The 17,158-nt window shown below is 47.8% G+C and overlaps 1 protein-coding gene across 1 annotated transcript; it reads left to right on the top strand.

Annotated features, from left to right (window-relative positions):
* Window positions 1-385: 385 nt before the first annotated feature.
* Window positions 386-16,958, top strand: PPIE (peptidylprolyl isomerase E). Its single transcript, XM_049617416.1, has 10 exons — window positions 386-443; window positions 1,375-1,473; window positions 3,231-3,274; window positions 3,723-3,749; window positions 4,899-4,980; window positions 5,511-5,611; window positions 8,167-8,290; window positions 12,435-12,620; window positions 13,558-13,700; window positions 13,882-16,958. The coding sequence occupies exons 1-10, from the start codon at window positions 413-415 to the stop codon at window positions 13,948-13,950; spliced, it is 906 nt and encodes a 301-aa protein (XP_049473373.1). The 5' UTR covers window positions 386-412; the 3' UTR covers window positions 13,951-16,958.
* Window positions 16,959-17,158: the final 200 nt, after the last annotated feature.

The following is a 17,158-nucleotide window of genomic DNA, read 5'->3' as shown; positions in this document are numbered from 1 at the left end:
TCTCTCTCTCTCTCTCTCTCTCTCTCTCTCTCTCTCTCACACACACACACACACACAATAAATAAATAAATAAATAAATATTAAACAAAGATTTTTTAAAAATGGGTTTGTCTCGTGTCTGTAGCAGGTTGTCCAAGGGCACGCAGGCGAGGGTGGCCCATAGTTTACTGGCGGTTTTTTATTCGCGGAGCCGGAGGATTCCTCCGAGCTCGGTTTGCCCCAGTACCGCCTACCGCGCCCGGGCGCTGCAGCTCACTCACGGCAGGGCACCTCCCACCGCCCCGGACGCCTGACTGACAGCCAGGGGCGAGGTCTGTGAGCGCCTAGAGGCGGGGGCGGGCCCGGAGGGGCGGGGTCTTGCGGAAGGGGGCGGGCTGAACTCCGGCTTCCGGTGGGTGAGCGCGGTAGCAAGATGGCCACCACCAAGCGCGTGCTGTACGTGGGTGAGCAGGCCCGGAGTTAGGTGGAATCGGGGCGAACCCGCAGGGAGTGGGTCCTGGCGTAGGGCAGGACGCGTCTACGAACGCGGAGGGCAGCGAGCAGCTGTCTAGGCGGGATCGATGGCGGTACTGCTTTGCTTCAGGGAGTTAGCCCGAGACGTAACAGTCTTTCCCGCTCCCTTCCGGGACGCTGAGCTCTAACAGGAACCCCTTCACCCACTGGACCCGGAGGATTGGTAGAGGAATATTATGGGGCTCCAGATCCTCGCGCTCATTCATTTTATAGACACTCACTGCAGCTCTGGCTCAGTCCCGGCCCCTGCCCTAAAGGAAGGGGTTCCCTGACTAACCGGTAGCAGTGAGAATAACCTCAGTAGCAAAGTTTGATGAGCGCTTTGTAGCCCAAGTAGGGGCAGTTGTGTTTACCGAAAGGGAGCAGCAAGAGCAAAACCCCGAAGATGTGAAAGAGACTTATACGTGGGACGAAGGGGTCATCTTGGGAGAAACCCAGGGAATTGAGGAAGCAAAGGGAAAGTTGGCCGGGCTCGGTTATCAAGAGTCTTTTGTGTACGCTGCTAAGGAGTTTGTATTTTATCCTGAGGACAGTGGGAAATCTTTGAAGCAGTTTAAGCAGTGAAGTAATGGGTTAAAATCTGCATGATCCCAGGATCGCTCCAGTTGGCTGTGTGGAAGAGAGGGAGGGCAGTTAAGAAGCTATTGAAGTAATCCTGGCGCTAAGATGGGCGTCTGTGAGAAGGGTAAAGAGGTGTGTTTCCTTAAGTATGGATGAGGGAGCAAATGAGAAGGGTGCTTATGTACCCAAAGGACTGGATGGAACAGCCCCTCTCCTTGGCTGTCGCATGCTAACTGGGCTGCAGGGACTTCTCAAGAGAATGGAAGACGGTGGTTCAGAAGGCACTTGGCTTCTTTGCAGGTGGGCTGGCAGAGGAGGTGGACGACAAAGTTCTTCATGCTGCTTTTATCCCATTTGGAGACATCACAGATATTCAGATTCCTCTGGATTATGAAACAGGTGAGTCCTTTTCATGCCTTTCATGTTCAGAATACTAAGAGGAAAAAATTCTAAATATGGTTGACATGTAGAAAAGTTCAAGAGGGTGCCTCATTAGGGCAGCATAATAGTGATCTTGATGGAGAAGGAATGTTCTGAGTCTTGTGGTTGTAAGCTGTAACATAACTTGCAGAGTCCCATCTGTTGAGTGTGAGATAACAAAATTTTCAATAGCCCAGTAGGAAGATAGATTTTGAGCTACGGGGCGATCAGACTTCTTTCAAACTACCTGCTGGGTACCCTACCACCCCTGCTCCTTTCTTGGCAGCTGCACTGTTAATCAGGGCACCAGGGAAGCTCAGCCCCAACTGAGGGACTTTGGCCCCTACTTACCTGGGGGAGTTTTCCTTCAATTGCTATCACAGGTACAGTGCAGTTTTTCTACTTTCCCTTTCTTGTCTTTTTTAAGATTGGAGTTTTAGGCCTAGATCAGTCATCGACCCTGCACGATTATTAGCAAGGTCTTTAAACTCTCTGGGTCTGGGATCTTTATCTGTAAAAATCAATATGGGCATACTTTGGAGATATTGCAGGTTTGGTTCCAGACCACTACAATCAAACCAGTATCGCAGTAAGATGCATCAAGTTAATTTTTTGCTTTTCCATATAAAAGTTACATTAACCTATACTATAGTTATTAAGTGTGCAATAACATGTCTAAAAAAGCAATGTACCACCTTAATGAAAACATACTTTATTGCTGAAAAATGCTAGCCATAACATGAACTTTCAGAGAGTTGTAATCCCTAATCACAAATATAATAATGACGAAAAAGCTTCAAATACTGTGAGAATTACCAAAATGCGACACAGACACAAAATGAGCAAATGTGGTTGGGAAACTGGTGCTGACAGAATTGCTTGGTGCAGGGTTTCCTTCTCAGTTTGTAAAAGATTATATCTATGAGACACAACAAAGCAAAGTGTAATAAAACCAGGTATACCTGTAAGGTTATAGTGGTTCTCTAAAGTTAGTTGGTTTAATTAAGTTAGCACTGTTGTGCTTGGCCTTTTAAGTTAGGTCAACATTTTTCTGAGGGTAAAGAGTGAGCATGCTAATCCAGGTTTTAAGATTCATGCTTTATGCACAGTTGATGCTCAAAATGTGTATTTGGAACCAATAATTGATAAGTTAAATAACTTAATTTTTCTACTTGTCTTGTATGCAGAGGTTAAGGCTTTAATTTGGCTTTGGTAAGAATTGAATGCCTTAAAGATTAAAAGTACAGTTCAGGGGCGCCTGGGTGGCTCAGTCGGTTGAGCGTCCGACTTCAGCTCAGGTCATGATCTCGCGCTCCGTGAGTTTGAGCCCTGCATCGGGCTCTGTGCTGACAGCTCAGAGCCTGGAGCCCGCTTCAGATTCTGTGTCTCCCCCTCTCTCTGCCCCGCTCCTGCTCATGCTCGGTCTCTCTCTGTCTCAAAAATAAATAAAAACATTTAAAAAATTTAAAAAATAATAATAATAATAAAAAAATAAAAGTACAGTTCATTCTTTAGCCATGTTTTCTAAAAGACAGAGTTCAATATTATTGGAAATATTGTTCAAACCAGGAAGAATCAAAGAAGGAGATTCTTTCTTACAAAATAGTGATTGGGTAGAATTTCCAATGTCGGGATATGGCATGTGATTGACTTCCCTGTCCTTGTGACCATATTTCTTCCCATTGCCCCCAGTGGTAATTACTTGTTTTTGTTTTCCCTTTTTTTTTTCCTTTCAGAAAAGCACCGAGGATTTGCTTTTGTTGAATTTGAGTTGGCAGAGGTGAGAAAATTCTGTGTTACTTCTGTTTATTAGTCTTTGTTTTGTGTTAGTTGTTACTGATTACAAAGGGAACCAGTCTCCATTTGGTTAGGTGTCTAGGCCTCTTGCTGAGGCTTCCATAGAGACATGAAGTGCTGCTTAATGGAAAGCTTCCCATCTGTTAATAACATTTAGAGAGTTAACAACACAGACCTGCCCTTCTTGCTCTGCACAGCTCCTGCAGCCCTGCTCACTGAGCATTCCTGCCTGGCCACACTGGTGATCATTTCTTAGGTCTTCCTCTAGATGGCAAATTGCTGAAGTGCTCTTTGTTAGACACACATACAACCAAGGCAGGAGGTATAAGATGTGACTTTTTCCTATTTTGTTTTAATTTTGTTTTTCTGCTGCCATGTATGCATTTAGACACCATAGGAAGCTAAACTTGTACCTTGTCTTTTCTCGGCAGGATGCCGCGGCAGCTATTGACAACATGGTATGGCTGAGAATCTTCATTCCTAACTGAAGTTGCTTTTTGGTGGTACAGAGAGTCCTTATGCCTAGATTGGTTTGCCTAACCTCCAAAGTTATAGGGTTGCACGGGGAAGTAAAAATTGTCATCGTGTGCAAATAGTCACTGTGAACTGATCACTTGTAAGATTGGTCCTTACTCAAACGGCCTTCCCCATTTACCAGTGATATAAATTCTAATCATCCCTATTGGCCAGTCTCTCACTGACTGCCCCATGTCTGGGATAATCGCAAACACTATGTAAGTTGGTTGCACGGTGAAATCACACGTTTTGCAAAAGAGGCAGAATTTCATGAAACATCGGACCAGTGACAAGTAAGAAGAGAAGTTCAGTAAGGGTAATGGCAGGGTGTGTTACTGCTGTGGAAGATTTGAATACCCTGGAGAAGACTTTGGGAATAATGATGAATCTCTAGAGTATTTGTGGCGTCTTTGTGATTTTCATATCAGATATGACGTGCAATAATGTCATATACTGTTGACAGAATTTTGTTGGAAAACCACTGCAAACTCATCAGCACCCGTTACGTCTTTGCTCTACAAATTAGTACATAGTTAAACCTAAAATTTATAAGAAATTTATTTCCCTTACTTTTAGTTTCACTACAACAAAGTCCTGGTCCTTTTTTTTTTTTACCCCCCTTCTCTTTTTACTCTGAATTTGTCTTCACTGCTCTAAATGGATTTATGATAAGTGACCTTTCCCAGTACTAGTTATCTTTGGATGATAAAGTTCTCCTTTACTCCTGTTCTGGTACCCATTCACAGAACATATTCCTTAGCCCTCAGAGATCATTTGTCACCATTTCAAAGCAGATCTTGACTTTTGAAGGTGAACCCAAGTACTTGGAAACTGCAATTACCTGTGTAATTCCAGAGCATTCTGGAGTTACTTTCAGGAGCACCCCCGGGGCCGGGGGGGGGGGGGGGGGGGGTGGGAATTGCAGCCCCTGGGCTGCTGTGTGGTAGGCACACAGCTTGTTGTTAGCGGTCAGGGATTCAGGGAGAATAAAGCATGAGCATGTCTCAGATGTATTAGAAGCAAATGCAAAGCTGTCTGACTCTCTTTTAACCTGACAAGAGTTTAAGCAGCTGGATTTTCGATCTTTTCAGAATGAATCTGAGCTCTTTGGACGGACAATTCGTGTCAATTTGGCAAAACCAATGAGGATTAAGGAAGGCTCTTCCAGACCAGGTGAGCGGGGACAACCACAGATTCCACATCACATCCTCCATTGTGGCCTTAGTCACATTTTTATTCCTGTTTACTTGGAAGTAGGCACTGAATACCACTCCAGATGGATAGTAGAGGATGGTTCACATTGCCAAAGGGCATGCGCCACCTTTGTGGGGAATGAAAAGAGTTTGAGCTTCTCAGAGTGATTGTCTGTATTATAAGAGAAACCCTGCCCGATCTCTTCTCTTCCCTTGTTTCTCAGCACTTTGCTCATCAAGGCTGGAACTGGCAAGGCTGTGCCTTCACCCTTGATGTAGTTTTTTTTACTTAATTCTTGATGTCGTTTTTTTTTTACTTAGCCTCGTACGAGCTGGACTTCAGGGCGGACATTCCCGTTGGGAACTTTCCTTACCCTTGGGAGTTCCTCAGCAGAAGTGTCTGGCTCAGAGGGCCATGGAGTATGTTCCACTTTGCCGACCAAAACAGCTAGTGAGCAGCTGGCCGTTAGCTTGAATTTCTTAGCATTTGTTCGATTCTTCTCCTTTCAGTGTGGTCAGATGATGACTGGTTGAAGAAGTTCTCTGGGAAGACTCTCGAAGAGAATAAAGAGGAAGAAGGGTCAGAGCCTCCCAAAGTGGAGACCCAGGAGGTGAGAGTGAAGGCATGCGCTTCTATAGGAGACTTTTTTTTTTTTTAAGTTTTTATGGAAATTTGCAAATATATACACAAAAGCAGAGAGAATGAAAAGCAGACTCTTAGTGTTGTGACGAAGGTGGTATTGAGTGAGTGAGTGAGAGGCTCTAGTTCTTTTAGCCTTGTGCCCTGTGTCATAATGAGCTGCTCTGGTCTGCCTAGTCCCGTGTTGGGATTGCCTACTGACGAGGGGGAAGCCTGAGGTGAGGAAGGTGAACGAGTGGTCCTCTTCACCCCTCCTGCCCAGTCCCTCCTTCACTGAAGTGCTTTACAGAGGCTCACTGTCTCCCTGTCGCTGCCCTGATTCAGAGGAGGCAGGCCAGCCTCCTTCCCTCAGTCTGTACACAGGTTCGAGGCTCTCCCTTCCCAGGAGGAGCCTGCCAACACTCCCTCCTGACTCTAAGCATCCCTCCCTGGCTGGCTCCCCGGGCTTCCCCTTTCTTCCTTGTGACTGTTGTTCTCTGGATTTCATTCTTGGCTCATGGTGTCTGTCTCCCTCTCTCCATCTCCCCTCCTCTCCTTGGTTGAAATTTTTTGTTTTAATGTTTATTTTTTGAAAGAGAGAGAGAGACAGAGCACAAGCGGGGGAGGAGCAGAGAGAGGGGGAGACACAGAATCCGAAGCAGGCTCCAGGCTCTCAGCTGTCAACACAGAGCCCAACGCAGGGCTCGAACTCATAGATCACGAGATCATGACCTGAGCTAAAGTCAGACGCTTAACTGACTGAGCCCCCCGGGCACCTCAGCAGTCACTGATTTTTTTTTGCAGCCTCTCCCATGCTGTTACCTTTCTTGGCCTCTGTTTCTAGTGTCCAGCTTTCAGATCTTTCGGCTGCAAGTCTCACAGGCAGCTTAGAGTTGCCCAGCATGAGTGCCCTCCTCTCTCTAATCTTGCTCTCCATCTTGTCAATTTGCCACCATCCAGCCACACACACACTGTCCCAAGCCAGAAATTTGGTTGCAAAGCAGAGCACACACATGGCCTTCACAGTCCAAGGAGTAACCTTAGATCCCCCTCTTTAGAACGGCCAGCACATCATCAAATGCTGCCAAGTGTTCTCAGACTTTCCTGAGTCCCCATCCTTGGTTTGTCCCATTGCCCCAGTTAGCCTCTCCTTGTGCGGATAATTGCAGAAGCTCCCTAACTAGTCTTCTGGCTGCTGACCTCTCTCTAGTCCTTCATTGAGACAGACGGAATGACCTGTTTAAAGCACAGACTGAGTCGGAATCTGTGACTCCCTCTCTGCCACTCCCCAGCTCATGCTCTGCCTCTCAAGAAATAAATAAACATTAAAAAAGAATTATAAAAAATCAATAAATAAAGCACAGACTGAGCCCCTGATTCCTGCTAAGACTTCTTCAGTGGCTCCCATTGCCTGTCCCGAGGAAGAAAGTTGGGGTGTGCTCCCCAGTTCCTGTCCTCTCACCTCACCATCTGTCTCCCTTCCACTCTCCTGCTCCGGTCCCCACTTCAAGCTCAGGAAAACCAGTCTCTGTTTCGCTGTACGTCTTTGCTTTTGTGCAGGCTACGCCGGTGTTTCTTGCCTGTCCCTTTCTAGGCAGTAATTCTGTGAGTGTAGGGGCCTTGTATTAAGTATCTTATTAATTAAAAAGTGAGGTGGGTGAATGTGGTTAAGAGCGCGGGATCCGGAGTGGGGTGGGGTGGGATGATTTAGGCCTGAATTCCGGCTTCACCATTTAACCACTTCTCTGACCTTGGGCAAGTTACTGAACTTCATTGTACCTCAGTTTCCCCACCTCTAAAATGGGGATAAATAGCAGTACTGATTGATCTTTAGGGTGGTGGTAAAGACCTGATGAGCTAGTATATGTATCCCTCAGAGAATAGTACCCTGTACTCGGCAAGTGCTGTGTGAATGTTTGCCGCTGTGGTTGCTAGTGGCAAATAATAGTAATAGTATCCTCAGTGCCAGCGGGCGACCTCAGCGCACTGCTTGACTTTTCTCTTTGGAACACATGTGACCCCAGCAAATGTCTCCTTATCCTCTTCTTAGCCTTGTCTCCTTGGGGTGTAATCAAGGCCCCTGCCTCCCCCATTGTCTTCTGAGCACACCAGAGGGCTGCCCTCCCGGCTTCCGTTGTAACCAGCCTGTGGGTACGCAGGACTGAGCATAGAAGGGAGGAGGTGGCGTCTTATTTAATTGGAGTGAGGTGGGTTTGAACGTGTCGAGAGCTACCTTCTGTGGGCCAGAAAAGTGTTCCGTGACCGCAGGGCAGGGTGAAGTGAGCTCGCGTGTCTGAGGGTAAGTGTGATGAGGTAATGAGCCTGCGGGGTGGGGCTCAGGTTAGCTGGTGCTGAGGTGCCCTGTCACTGGGTGTCTGGCCGGGGGCTGCGGCCGTGGCCTTCCCTTTCACGGCCCAGGGCCTTCCCTGCCAGCATCTTGCTGCAGCCCGCTCGCGGCTGTTGGGTTCTTGGTGCATATTCGGAATACTTGCTCTCCTACTTGGGGGTCAGAGTTCTCCCCAACTTAATGATTTCTCCTGCACCCAGGGAGAGCCTGCTGCGAAAAAGTCCCGATCAAATCCTCAGGTGTACATGGACATCAAGATTGGGAACAAGCCAGCCGGTCGCATCCAGATGCTCCTGCGTTCCGACGTTGTCCCCATGACGGCAGGTGAGTGGGACTTCGGGCAGGATGCCGGTGGCTGAGCAGTGGCCTTCCCAAGGTCCTCACTGCCACAATTCTTGTGCCCTTGACACTGTCTCTGACCTGAGTTGACTTGAGGCATCTCAGATCCTGGGATCTAGGAACAAAAGAGTCGAAGCAGGCACTTTTGAAGCTTTATAGGTGCTGGTTTACTATTTTTTTAACAATAATTGTTTTGTTTTGTTTTGTTTTTAACACAAGTAAACATGTACCCATGCTCAAAACAAAACAAAAAACAAGTACCATACACACGTACTGCAACAATACTGACGGCAGTAAGTTGAAAACTTAAATGTTTTTCCCTCTCTCCACATCCAGTTTTACTCTCCAGAACTAACTACTGTTAACGAACATTTTCTTGAGTTTCTCGTGTAAATATTGACTTCTGTTTATTCTTTTTTTACATCTAGTTTCATTATGTAGGCGTCAGTTTCACAAAGTTTGTCATGAAAAACCGCACTCCCCTGGTACTGTGCCCCTGCCCTGGGCACCTCCCTCCACCCCCCCAACACCATCTGCTGCTCCCCAGAGGCAGCCAGTTTCAACTCTTAGCTGGTTCTTTTGGTTTTTGTATTGGTAGATGAGAGATTTTTTTTTTTAATGTTTTTATTTATTTTTGAGACAGAGAAAGACAGAGCGTGAGCAGGGGAGGGGCAGAGAGAGGAGAGGGAAACACAGAATCTGAAGCAGGCTCCAGGCTCTGAGATGTCAGCACAGAGCCCGACGCGGGGCTTGAACTCATGGACTGGAGATCATGACCTGAACCAAGTCGGACGCTAAACTGGCTGAGACACCCAGGTGCCCCAGTAGATGAGAGATTTATATTGCTGCTCCCTGGTTTTTTCATTTTAGACATCTGTTGGCTCTTCTACTTCAGGAGATAAGGAATCAGCTTTTTAAATCCCTTTCCCTGCCCCGTTATCTTCCTGACATATATAGTTGCCATAAGCTTGGTTAAGTTGGAGGTTATTTTAACTATTTAACATCATACTATAGTAATTGCCATTCACACAGAGCATTTTGTTTTCCTGGGATCTGTAATTGTCTTGTTTTCACGCAAGCTCTGTCTATGCATTTATTCCTGATGCTCTCCCAAATTCTGCTGCCTGCGTAAATCTCTCCTCATGTTCACACACACCAGATATTCTGTCGGTTTCCCTCTCCTGTAGAAGTCCTCCTTAGAGCCTTCTAACTCTCTTTAGCCTGGACCATTGCTTTCCCAGCCTGCTGCACAGCTAGTGTCACGGGCTCTCCTGTGTTCTCTGCTGTCTTCTTTTTTGGTGTATTCCCTCATTTTAGTAGAAGACATGCTTCTGTAGCATCTGCAGGAAAGAGCTTGGGAGGTAAGTTTTTTGAGACTGAAATCTAAACATAAGTACCTTCTCACTTGACTGATAGGGTACAGAATTCTAGAGGAGTCTAAGGTCATTCTGATTCTTGGTCCTTTATATAAAGCCCTTTCTTTCTCTCTAGTGCTGAGCTTTCCAATACAGTAGCCACTAGGCACATGTCACTGTTTAAATTAAATAAAATTAAAATTAATTTCCTCAGTTACACTAGCCAAGTGCTTTTCTTTTTCTTTTTTCTTTCTTTTTTTTAATATTTGTTTTAATATTTGTTAATATTTTTTTAATATTTGTTTATTTCTGTGAGAGAGGGAGACAGTGTGAGCTGAGGAGGTGGGCAGAGAGAGAGGGAGACACAGAATCAGAAGCAGGCTCCAGGCTGTCAGCACAGAGCCTGACGCGGGGCTTGAACCCACAAACCGTGAGATCTGAGCTGAAGTCAGACGCTTAACCAACTGAGCCACCCAGGTGCCCTCCAAGTGCTTTTTTTTTTTAAATTTTTTTTTTAATGTTTATTTGTCTTTGAGAAAGAGAGACAGAGTATGAGCGAGGGAGGAGCAGAGAGAGCGGAGACACAGAATCCAAAGCAGGCTCCAGGTTCTGAGCTGTCAGCACAGAGCCCAACACGGGGCTCGAACTCACAAAACGAGAGATCTTTTTGTGAGAGAGAGACCTGAGCCAAAGTCAGATGCTTAACTGACTGAGCCACCCCCGAGTGCCCCTACACTAGCCAAGTGCTTAAGAGCTGTTAGATAGCCCTGGCCTAGAGGCCCTTAGGGTGTCTGTGCTGTGTTCTGAAACCATGTGCCTTTGGATAGATCTTACATCCATCATGCTGGATATTCAGTGGGGGACCTACTATATTAGTTTTCTATTGCTTTTGTCACTGATTACCACAAACTTAGTGGCTTTCAGCAACACAAATTTATTATCTCCCATCTGGAGGCCAGGTCACTCCCTTACTGGAAGCCCTACAGGAGTATGTTTCCAGGGGCATTCAGGTTGTCAGCAGAATTCAGTTTCCTGCATGTGTAGGACTGAGGTATCCCATCCTTGCTGCTGTCAACTGAAAGCTATTCCCAGTTTCTGAAAGCTCACCACTTCCTTCCTCTATCTTCAGAGCCAACAGTGGTGATCCAGTCCCTCTCACATTTTGAATCTCTTAGCCAGGAAAAGTTCCCCTGTTACAGGTTCATGATTCTGTTAGGCCCCTCTGGATAATTGGGGCCGAGGTCCATCCATAACCCTAATCACATCTGCAAAGGCTCTGTTGCTATATCACGTTCTCAGGTTCCAGGGACTGGTATGGATGTCTTTAGAGAGATGTTTCTCCTGTGTACCACACCCACAGGACAGTGTTTTATCCTCTGGTTGGGGAAATTTCTTTCAATTACTTCTTCACTTTTGTCCCCTCTGATTTCTCTCTTCTCTCTTTCAGGAACCTTCCTAAGTGTCTTGTTTTTGTTTTTGTTTTGTTTTTTTTAATGGCGTTCTGTGCTTATTTCACAGAGGTGATAATTCATCTTTCTGGGGACATCACTAAAGTTTTGTCTTCCTGTGGCTTATGTTTCAAGTCCCTTTTTCATGAGTTGTTATGTTTTGCTTTCTTTTTGGTCTGTTTGTTTTGGTCTTTGCTTTTCACGTTAGATGCCTTCCTCATCTTTAAGAATGGGGCCCTAACAATCTGCCCGGAAACTTCCTAGGCATCAGTAAGGCTTGCCGGCTGAGGCTTTCCACCTGTGGGATGAGTCGGTTGGGGTCTTTCTCTGTCAGACCCCGGATGTTCGTTCCCTGACTTCTGTTCTCTTTGACAGCACAGAGTCCTCTGAGAAGAGTCTAGTCTCCTGCTAGAGGCTCTTACATCCAGCTGTTTGCCATCTTGGTCTGGAGAGACGGGGGCAGTATGTAAACTTTCACTTGATCTCCATTTGTCATTACAGTACCTCTGCCCTCGGCTACATGTAGTATAGCCAGTCCAGAGACCCTCTGCCTTAACCTACCAGAGAGAGTAGACCTCCAGCCAGCTACTGGGGAGGAAGGGGTTAGCTACTTTCTTAACAGGCTTTCAGGCAACTTTCCTGTTTTCAGAACCACCTTTACCCTGTACTTGAGCTTTTGGCATTTCTGCAACATAAAGCGAGTTGCTTCTTGGCTCTTCTGACTTAAGATCCAGCTTTCCTTTTTTTTTTCCCTTTTTTTGAATGTTTCAAATTTTTATTTAAATTCTAGTTAATTAACATATAATATTAGTTTCAGGAGAACTTAGGGATTCATCGCTTAGGGTTTGCCTCACTCTTTTTTTTCCCCTTCCCCTGTGTTCATCTGTTTTGTTTCTTTTTCTTTTCTTTTCTTTTCTTTTTCTTTTTTTTTTTTTTTTTTTTTTGAGAGAGAGAACGTGCAAGCAGGGGAGAGGGGCAGACAGAGAGGGAGAGAGAGAATCTTAAGCAGGTTCCCACGCTCAGCATCATGGTTTTCCCAATGCCGCCCACCAGCTCCTGACCCCGCATTCCAATCCTGAGACAGGAGAAGGTGGTACAGAGCTCCCCGGCCGCCGTGCCCACTGCACAGCCCATCACAAAGCACATCTTCATGTGGTCAAAGCAGCTCGGCTGGGACTGTCTATAGGGCTCTACGGCCACTGGCATTTCATTCTTGGCTTCGGTCACACTTCTGCGTCTCACGTGGAATGCAAGGCGAGGTGTGCCCAAAGCCTGAGGAACTGCTCTAGTTTTTAACCTCAGCATCTTTTCCTTTCTCCCCACCAGAGAATTTCCGATGCCTGTGCACCCATGAGAAGGGCTTTGGCTTTAAGGGAAGTAGCTTTCACCGCATCATCCCCCAGTTCATGTGCCAGGGCGGCGATTTCACGAACCACAATGGCACTGGGGGCAAGTCCATCTACGGGAAGAAATTTGATGATGAGAACTTTATCCTCAAACACACGGGACCAGGTGGGACCCGATCGGGGCGTGGTGGCGCATGGGGCCAGGCCAGTGGCTTTGTGGGTGGAGGGCTCAGGTCTGCAGGCGAACTGGTTGATGATCCAGCACCTGCATGTGGCCTGGCTGGTGTCAGGGAAGCGGCTTCCATTCACACACTGCCCATCCTCCCTGTCCTTACTCCCTGGGGCCCGCCATGTGAGCTCTCTTAGTCCCTGAGCCTGGCTGCCCCATCTCTGTTAGATGTTCCTCTCTCTCTTAGTGGTTGGTCCCCCAGCAACTGGAGAAAAACAACTGTACTGAATGGTCATCTTGAAACTTACGACCACACTTCTTCAGGGGCCCCTGGCAGCGTTACTAGAGTCCCCTAGTTACTAATGCTCAGTCCCAGTCAGAGATGACGGTTCCTCCCTTCGCTCCCGAAACCTTCATGTAACCCTCCAAGCATGACCTCCTGCATCTCCTGACACGGGCCGGCTCTGCCTTCCCTCAGGGCAGGGCACGAGCTGTGGTCCGGACCCCATCCTTGCTCCCCTACCTGGGAACCGGGCTCCTGTGGTTGTCCCTCTGCTGCCTTGTGTAACCCACACCCTCTGCCCCGCTGGATCAGCCCGTCTGTGTAAAAGCATATGGTATCTGTGTTTTAAAAAACTCCTTTGACTTGTGTCCCTGTTAGCTATCTTCCATGCCTCTCAATCCCCTTGAGTAAAACTTCTTGAAAAAGTTGTGTAGACTCCCTGCCTTTTGTTCTCTCTATGCCCCTTCAGCCAGACTTCTAGCCCCACCTTTACTGAAACCACCCTTCCCACGATGCCAAGAGCATCCATCTTGCCAGTAGCCAGCTCGTGCCACCTCCCGGCAGCATTTACACTGCGCCATCTACAGACATCCCTCCGACGGCCAGGAGCCAGGGGAGAAGGAGCTCACGTGCTTGTTCTCTCTCCCCCAGGCCTACTCTCCATGGCCAACTCCGGCCCAAACACCAACGGCTCCCAGTTCTTCCTGACGTGTGACAAGACGGATTGGCTGGATGGCAAGCACGTGGTGTTCGGGGAGGTCACAGAAGGCCTGGATGTCTTGCGGCAGATTGAGGTGGGTGGCTTCCCCGGGCCCTGGGTGCATAGCCCTGTGGGAGAGCTGGAGAGGGGCCACGGCTGCTCCCAGGGAGGGCTGCTTCTGCTCAGGCAGGGGTGGGCAGATGGGGAGGGTATCCCTAAGCCAGTCCTTACTCTCCACCCTCCCGTGTTTCTCCCCCTCTTCTGTCCCCACAAAGGCCCAGGGCAGCAAGGATGGGAAGCCAAAGCAGAAGGTAATCATTGCCGACTGTGGGGAGTACGTGTGAGTCCACAAAGTCTCGGCACTGCCCCTGTGTATCCAGGAACTGTCAGCCTGGGAACCAGCACCTGAGGGTGTCTGTCCCCTTTGTGGCAAGCAGGGGTTTGTGTCATGGCCCTTCTTGGACTCAGCTCGGAGCAACTCTTCTGCAGGTACGGCCTGGGCTCCCTCTGGCTCTTTCCCAGGCGTGGCCGTGGGCCTGGGAGCCGGCACAGGGGCCGCCTTCCCCACTGGACAGGCTGTGCGTGGCCTTTTCCGGCCTTTGCTGCCATGGCTTCTCTTTGGCCTGCCAGTGTGGCTCCTGGACGTTTCTTCTAGTAAAATAAATCCTAGTTCCTGTACTGCCGAGTCCAGCTAGTTCCTAGCAGTTGTCAGAGATTATGTCTGTGGCTAAGCTGTCCTGCTGAATTAGGCTGGCAAAGGGATGGGGCATAGCTTTTCTCTACTCCCTTGGATAGTTCCCTGAGATGCCAAGTAATAGATCTTCAAGCCAGGTTCCCTTGTCAGATCATTGTCAGAACGGTGGAAATCAAAGAGAGTGGAGAAATTCCTGTCTTCTGCTGCCTGTGCTCCTAAACTCATGCTGGCTAGTCTTGTAGGCAGCAAGCATAGTTACAACTCTCAGCGATTCATGTGTTTATTTCTTCATATTCACTCTACAGATATTAAGTAAGCTCTGTGCCCAGCGTAGGGCTTGAACTCACAACCCAGAGGTCAGGAGCCACATGCTCTACTGACTGAGCCAGCCAGGTGCTCCCATTCTACAGAATTTTTCACACAATATTTTAACTCAAAATGCCTTCTTTGTGCCACGTACTGTGCTTATTTGTCTGGAGACAGGATGTCACCCAGCTACCTGGGTCTAACCAACCTGCTGCCTTTTTTGTGAATAAAGTTATTGGAACACAGCCACATCCATCTGTTTACATATTCTCTATGGCTGCTTCCTTATCACAGTGACAGAGCTGAGTAGTTGGTGACAGATACTATATGGTCCCCATGTTAAAACTCTCCAGAGAAACAGAACCGATAGGATGTGTGTAGACATGTGTATATATAGAGATGTATTTTAAGGACTTGGCTCCATGACCGTGGGGCTTGCAAGTCAGAACTCTGCCGGGCAGGCAAGCAGGCTGGGACCCAGGGAAGAGTTGATGTTGCAGGTCAAGTCTGAAGGGCTGTCTAGAGGCAGAATTCTTCCTCCCTCTGGCAAGCTCAGTCTTTTCTCTCTTAAAGGCCCTCGACTGATTGGATGAGGCCCACCCACATTTTGGAGAGTAATCTGCTCTGCTTCCAGCCTGTTGCTTTAAATGTTAATCACATCTGAAAAGTACCTTCACAGCAGCATCTGGACTGGTGTTTGACCAAAAACTGGCCGTGGTGGCCCAGCCAGGTTGACACACAAAACTAACCAACACAGACTCAAAGCCTAAAATATTTATGACATGAACCTTTGCAGAAAGTTTGCTGATGGCTTAAACAAACGGTCCCACCCCATGCCGAGCTCACAGTCTGGTCCTCCTAATGCAGCCACTGCTTGGAGCTCAAGCTTTTCTCTCCATGCTCAGCCAGGTGGCTTTCAAGCATCCCTCACCTGCTGAAGGCCTGAGCAGGGACGAGCCCTGTGGCCACTAGGCACCTCTCTGGTTGGGTTGCTAGGACCATTCAGAATCCATGGGGCTGGGCTTTTTGATGTTAAGATCTGGACGAGCCTGGTGCCTCCTGGCCCTGGTGACCCCAGGATAGCTCCTGTGAGGGATGTTGGCTGAGCTCCTACTTGGGGTTTCTGTCTTCCTTGTGGCTAGGATGTACCACATGGTTACCCTTGACCCTACAGAGCTCCCAAAAGAGACCTTCCCTCAAAGCACAGGCCCCCACTCTGAGGGCAAACTATGGCCATCACAGGTCAGCCACCAGGAAAGGATGTGTATAAAAGGGTATAGCACAGCCACCTCCCAAGAGGGGACTGACTCCTATGATGACCTTGTTGCTTTCTCTTGTTCCTTGGTAGCACCCACTGGGTGCCAGTGCCCCTCCCAGTGTGCTACGGACCATCTGCAGGTGTTATCCCTGTATCCACAGCAGAACGCTATACAGAGGTAAACCAAGGCCTGGGTGACATGGCTACAAAGTCCCAGAACACGGTAGAGCAGGATAGGAAGCTCAGCCTGCCTCCCTGTAGTTAAGTGGGGTCCTGGGAGGTTTATTGGGCTCTAGCCTCGGCCTATGGCAGGGGGCCCAAGGCCCTCAGGGAGACACATAGTCCCTATAGTTGGCCTGGACCCTTTGGGGAGACCTAAGGAAACAGGGTTCTTCCCTGCCAGACAGGAGGTGCCCCAGAGCCTGGGGAGCAGTGGCCTGGCTACCTGATCAGCTCCTCACAGCATACTACCAAACCTGTTACTTGGGAAGGCTCTGGTCCTTCGGAAGTGTACCCAAGGGTGTCTGAGGTAGCTTCCTGGTCTGCATGTGCATTGCCTCAGCCCCAGCACCTCAAACAGGGCTGGGTTTTGCCAGTGCACTGACTCCTTCAGGTTGTGGCCCCAGAGTTGGTCCCGTGGCTGCTGGAGTTTCCTCTTTGACAGCACATCAGCCCTCGGATGTGGCTGGCTGTGATGTCACAGTCCCAAAAGCCTGCAGCAACACTCCAGGAAGGGATTTGGGACCTACTTTTTAGTTGTGAACACAGTCTTGTAGGCTGCGGGTGTTAAAAACCAAGAAAGCCATGTTTTCAAAAAATATTAACAGGAAAATTTCTACTACATAATGAAGTGGGAAAAGCATATTTCAAAGCAATTTATATGATACGGTGTGATCCCAATTTTGTAAAAATACCTATCTATAACATGTAAACCTCTAAACATGTGTATCCTAAGGAAAAAGCCTAGAAACAAATTCACTAAAATACTGTGTTTATGAATCATACAACTGTGACAATTTCAGATTTTTTTCCCCAATTTGTCCTCCAAAACTGCATTATTTTTGTAATAAATGAAAAACCTGTTTTTTAAAAGATGGGTTGAGTGCTTTGTACCTTTAAGCAGGCTGGTGGGATCCCCTTGCCCCTGGGAACATGGGAAAAAGGTTCACAGCCTTGGCCGTAACCAGGCACTTTCCTCAGGCCTTGAAAGCAAGTGGGAACACAAAGTCCTCCCTCCAGAGACTGCAGGGTGTAGATTTTCAGGAGAAAGCACAACTCTGAAATAAGTACACCA

This window comes from Panthera uncia (assembly GCF_023721935.1).
Source record: "Panthera uncia isolate 11264 chromosome C1 unlocalized genomic scaffold, Puncia_PCG_1.0 HiC_scaffold_4, whole genome shotgun sequence".
Lineage (NCBI taxonomy): Eukaryota > Metazoa > Chordata > Mammalia > Carnivora > Felidae > Panthera > Panthera uncia.
The sequence above is the reverse complement of the archived record's forward strand: the minus strand, read 5'-3'. Positions and strand labels throughout refer to the sequence as shown.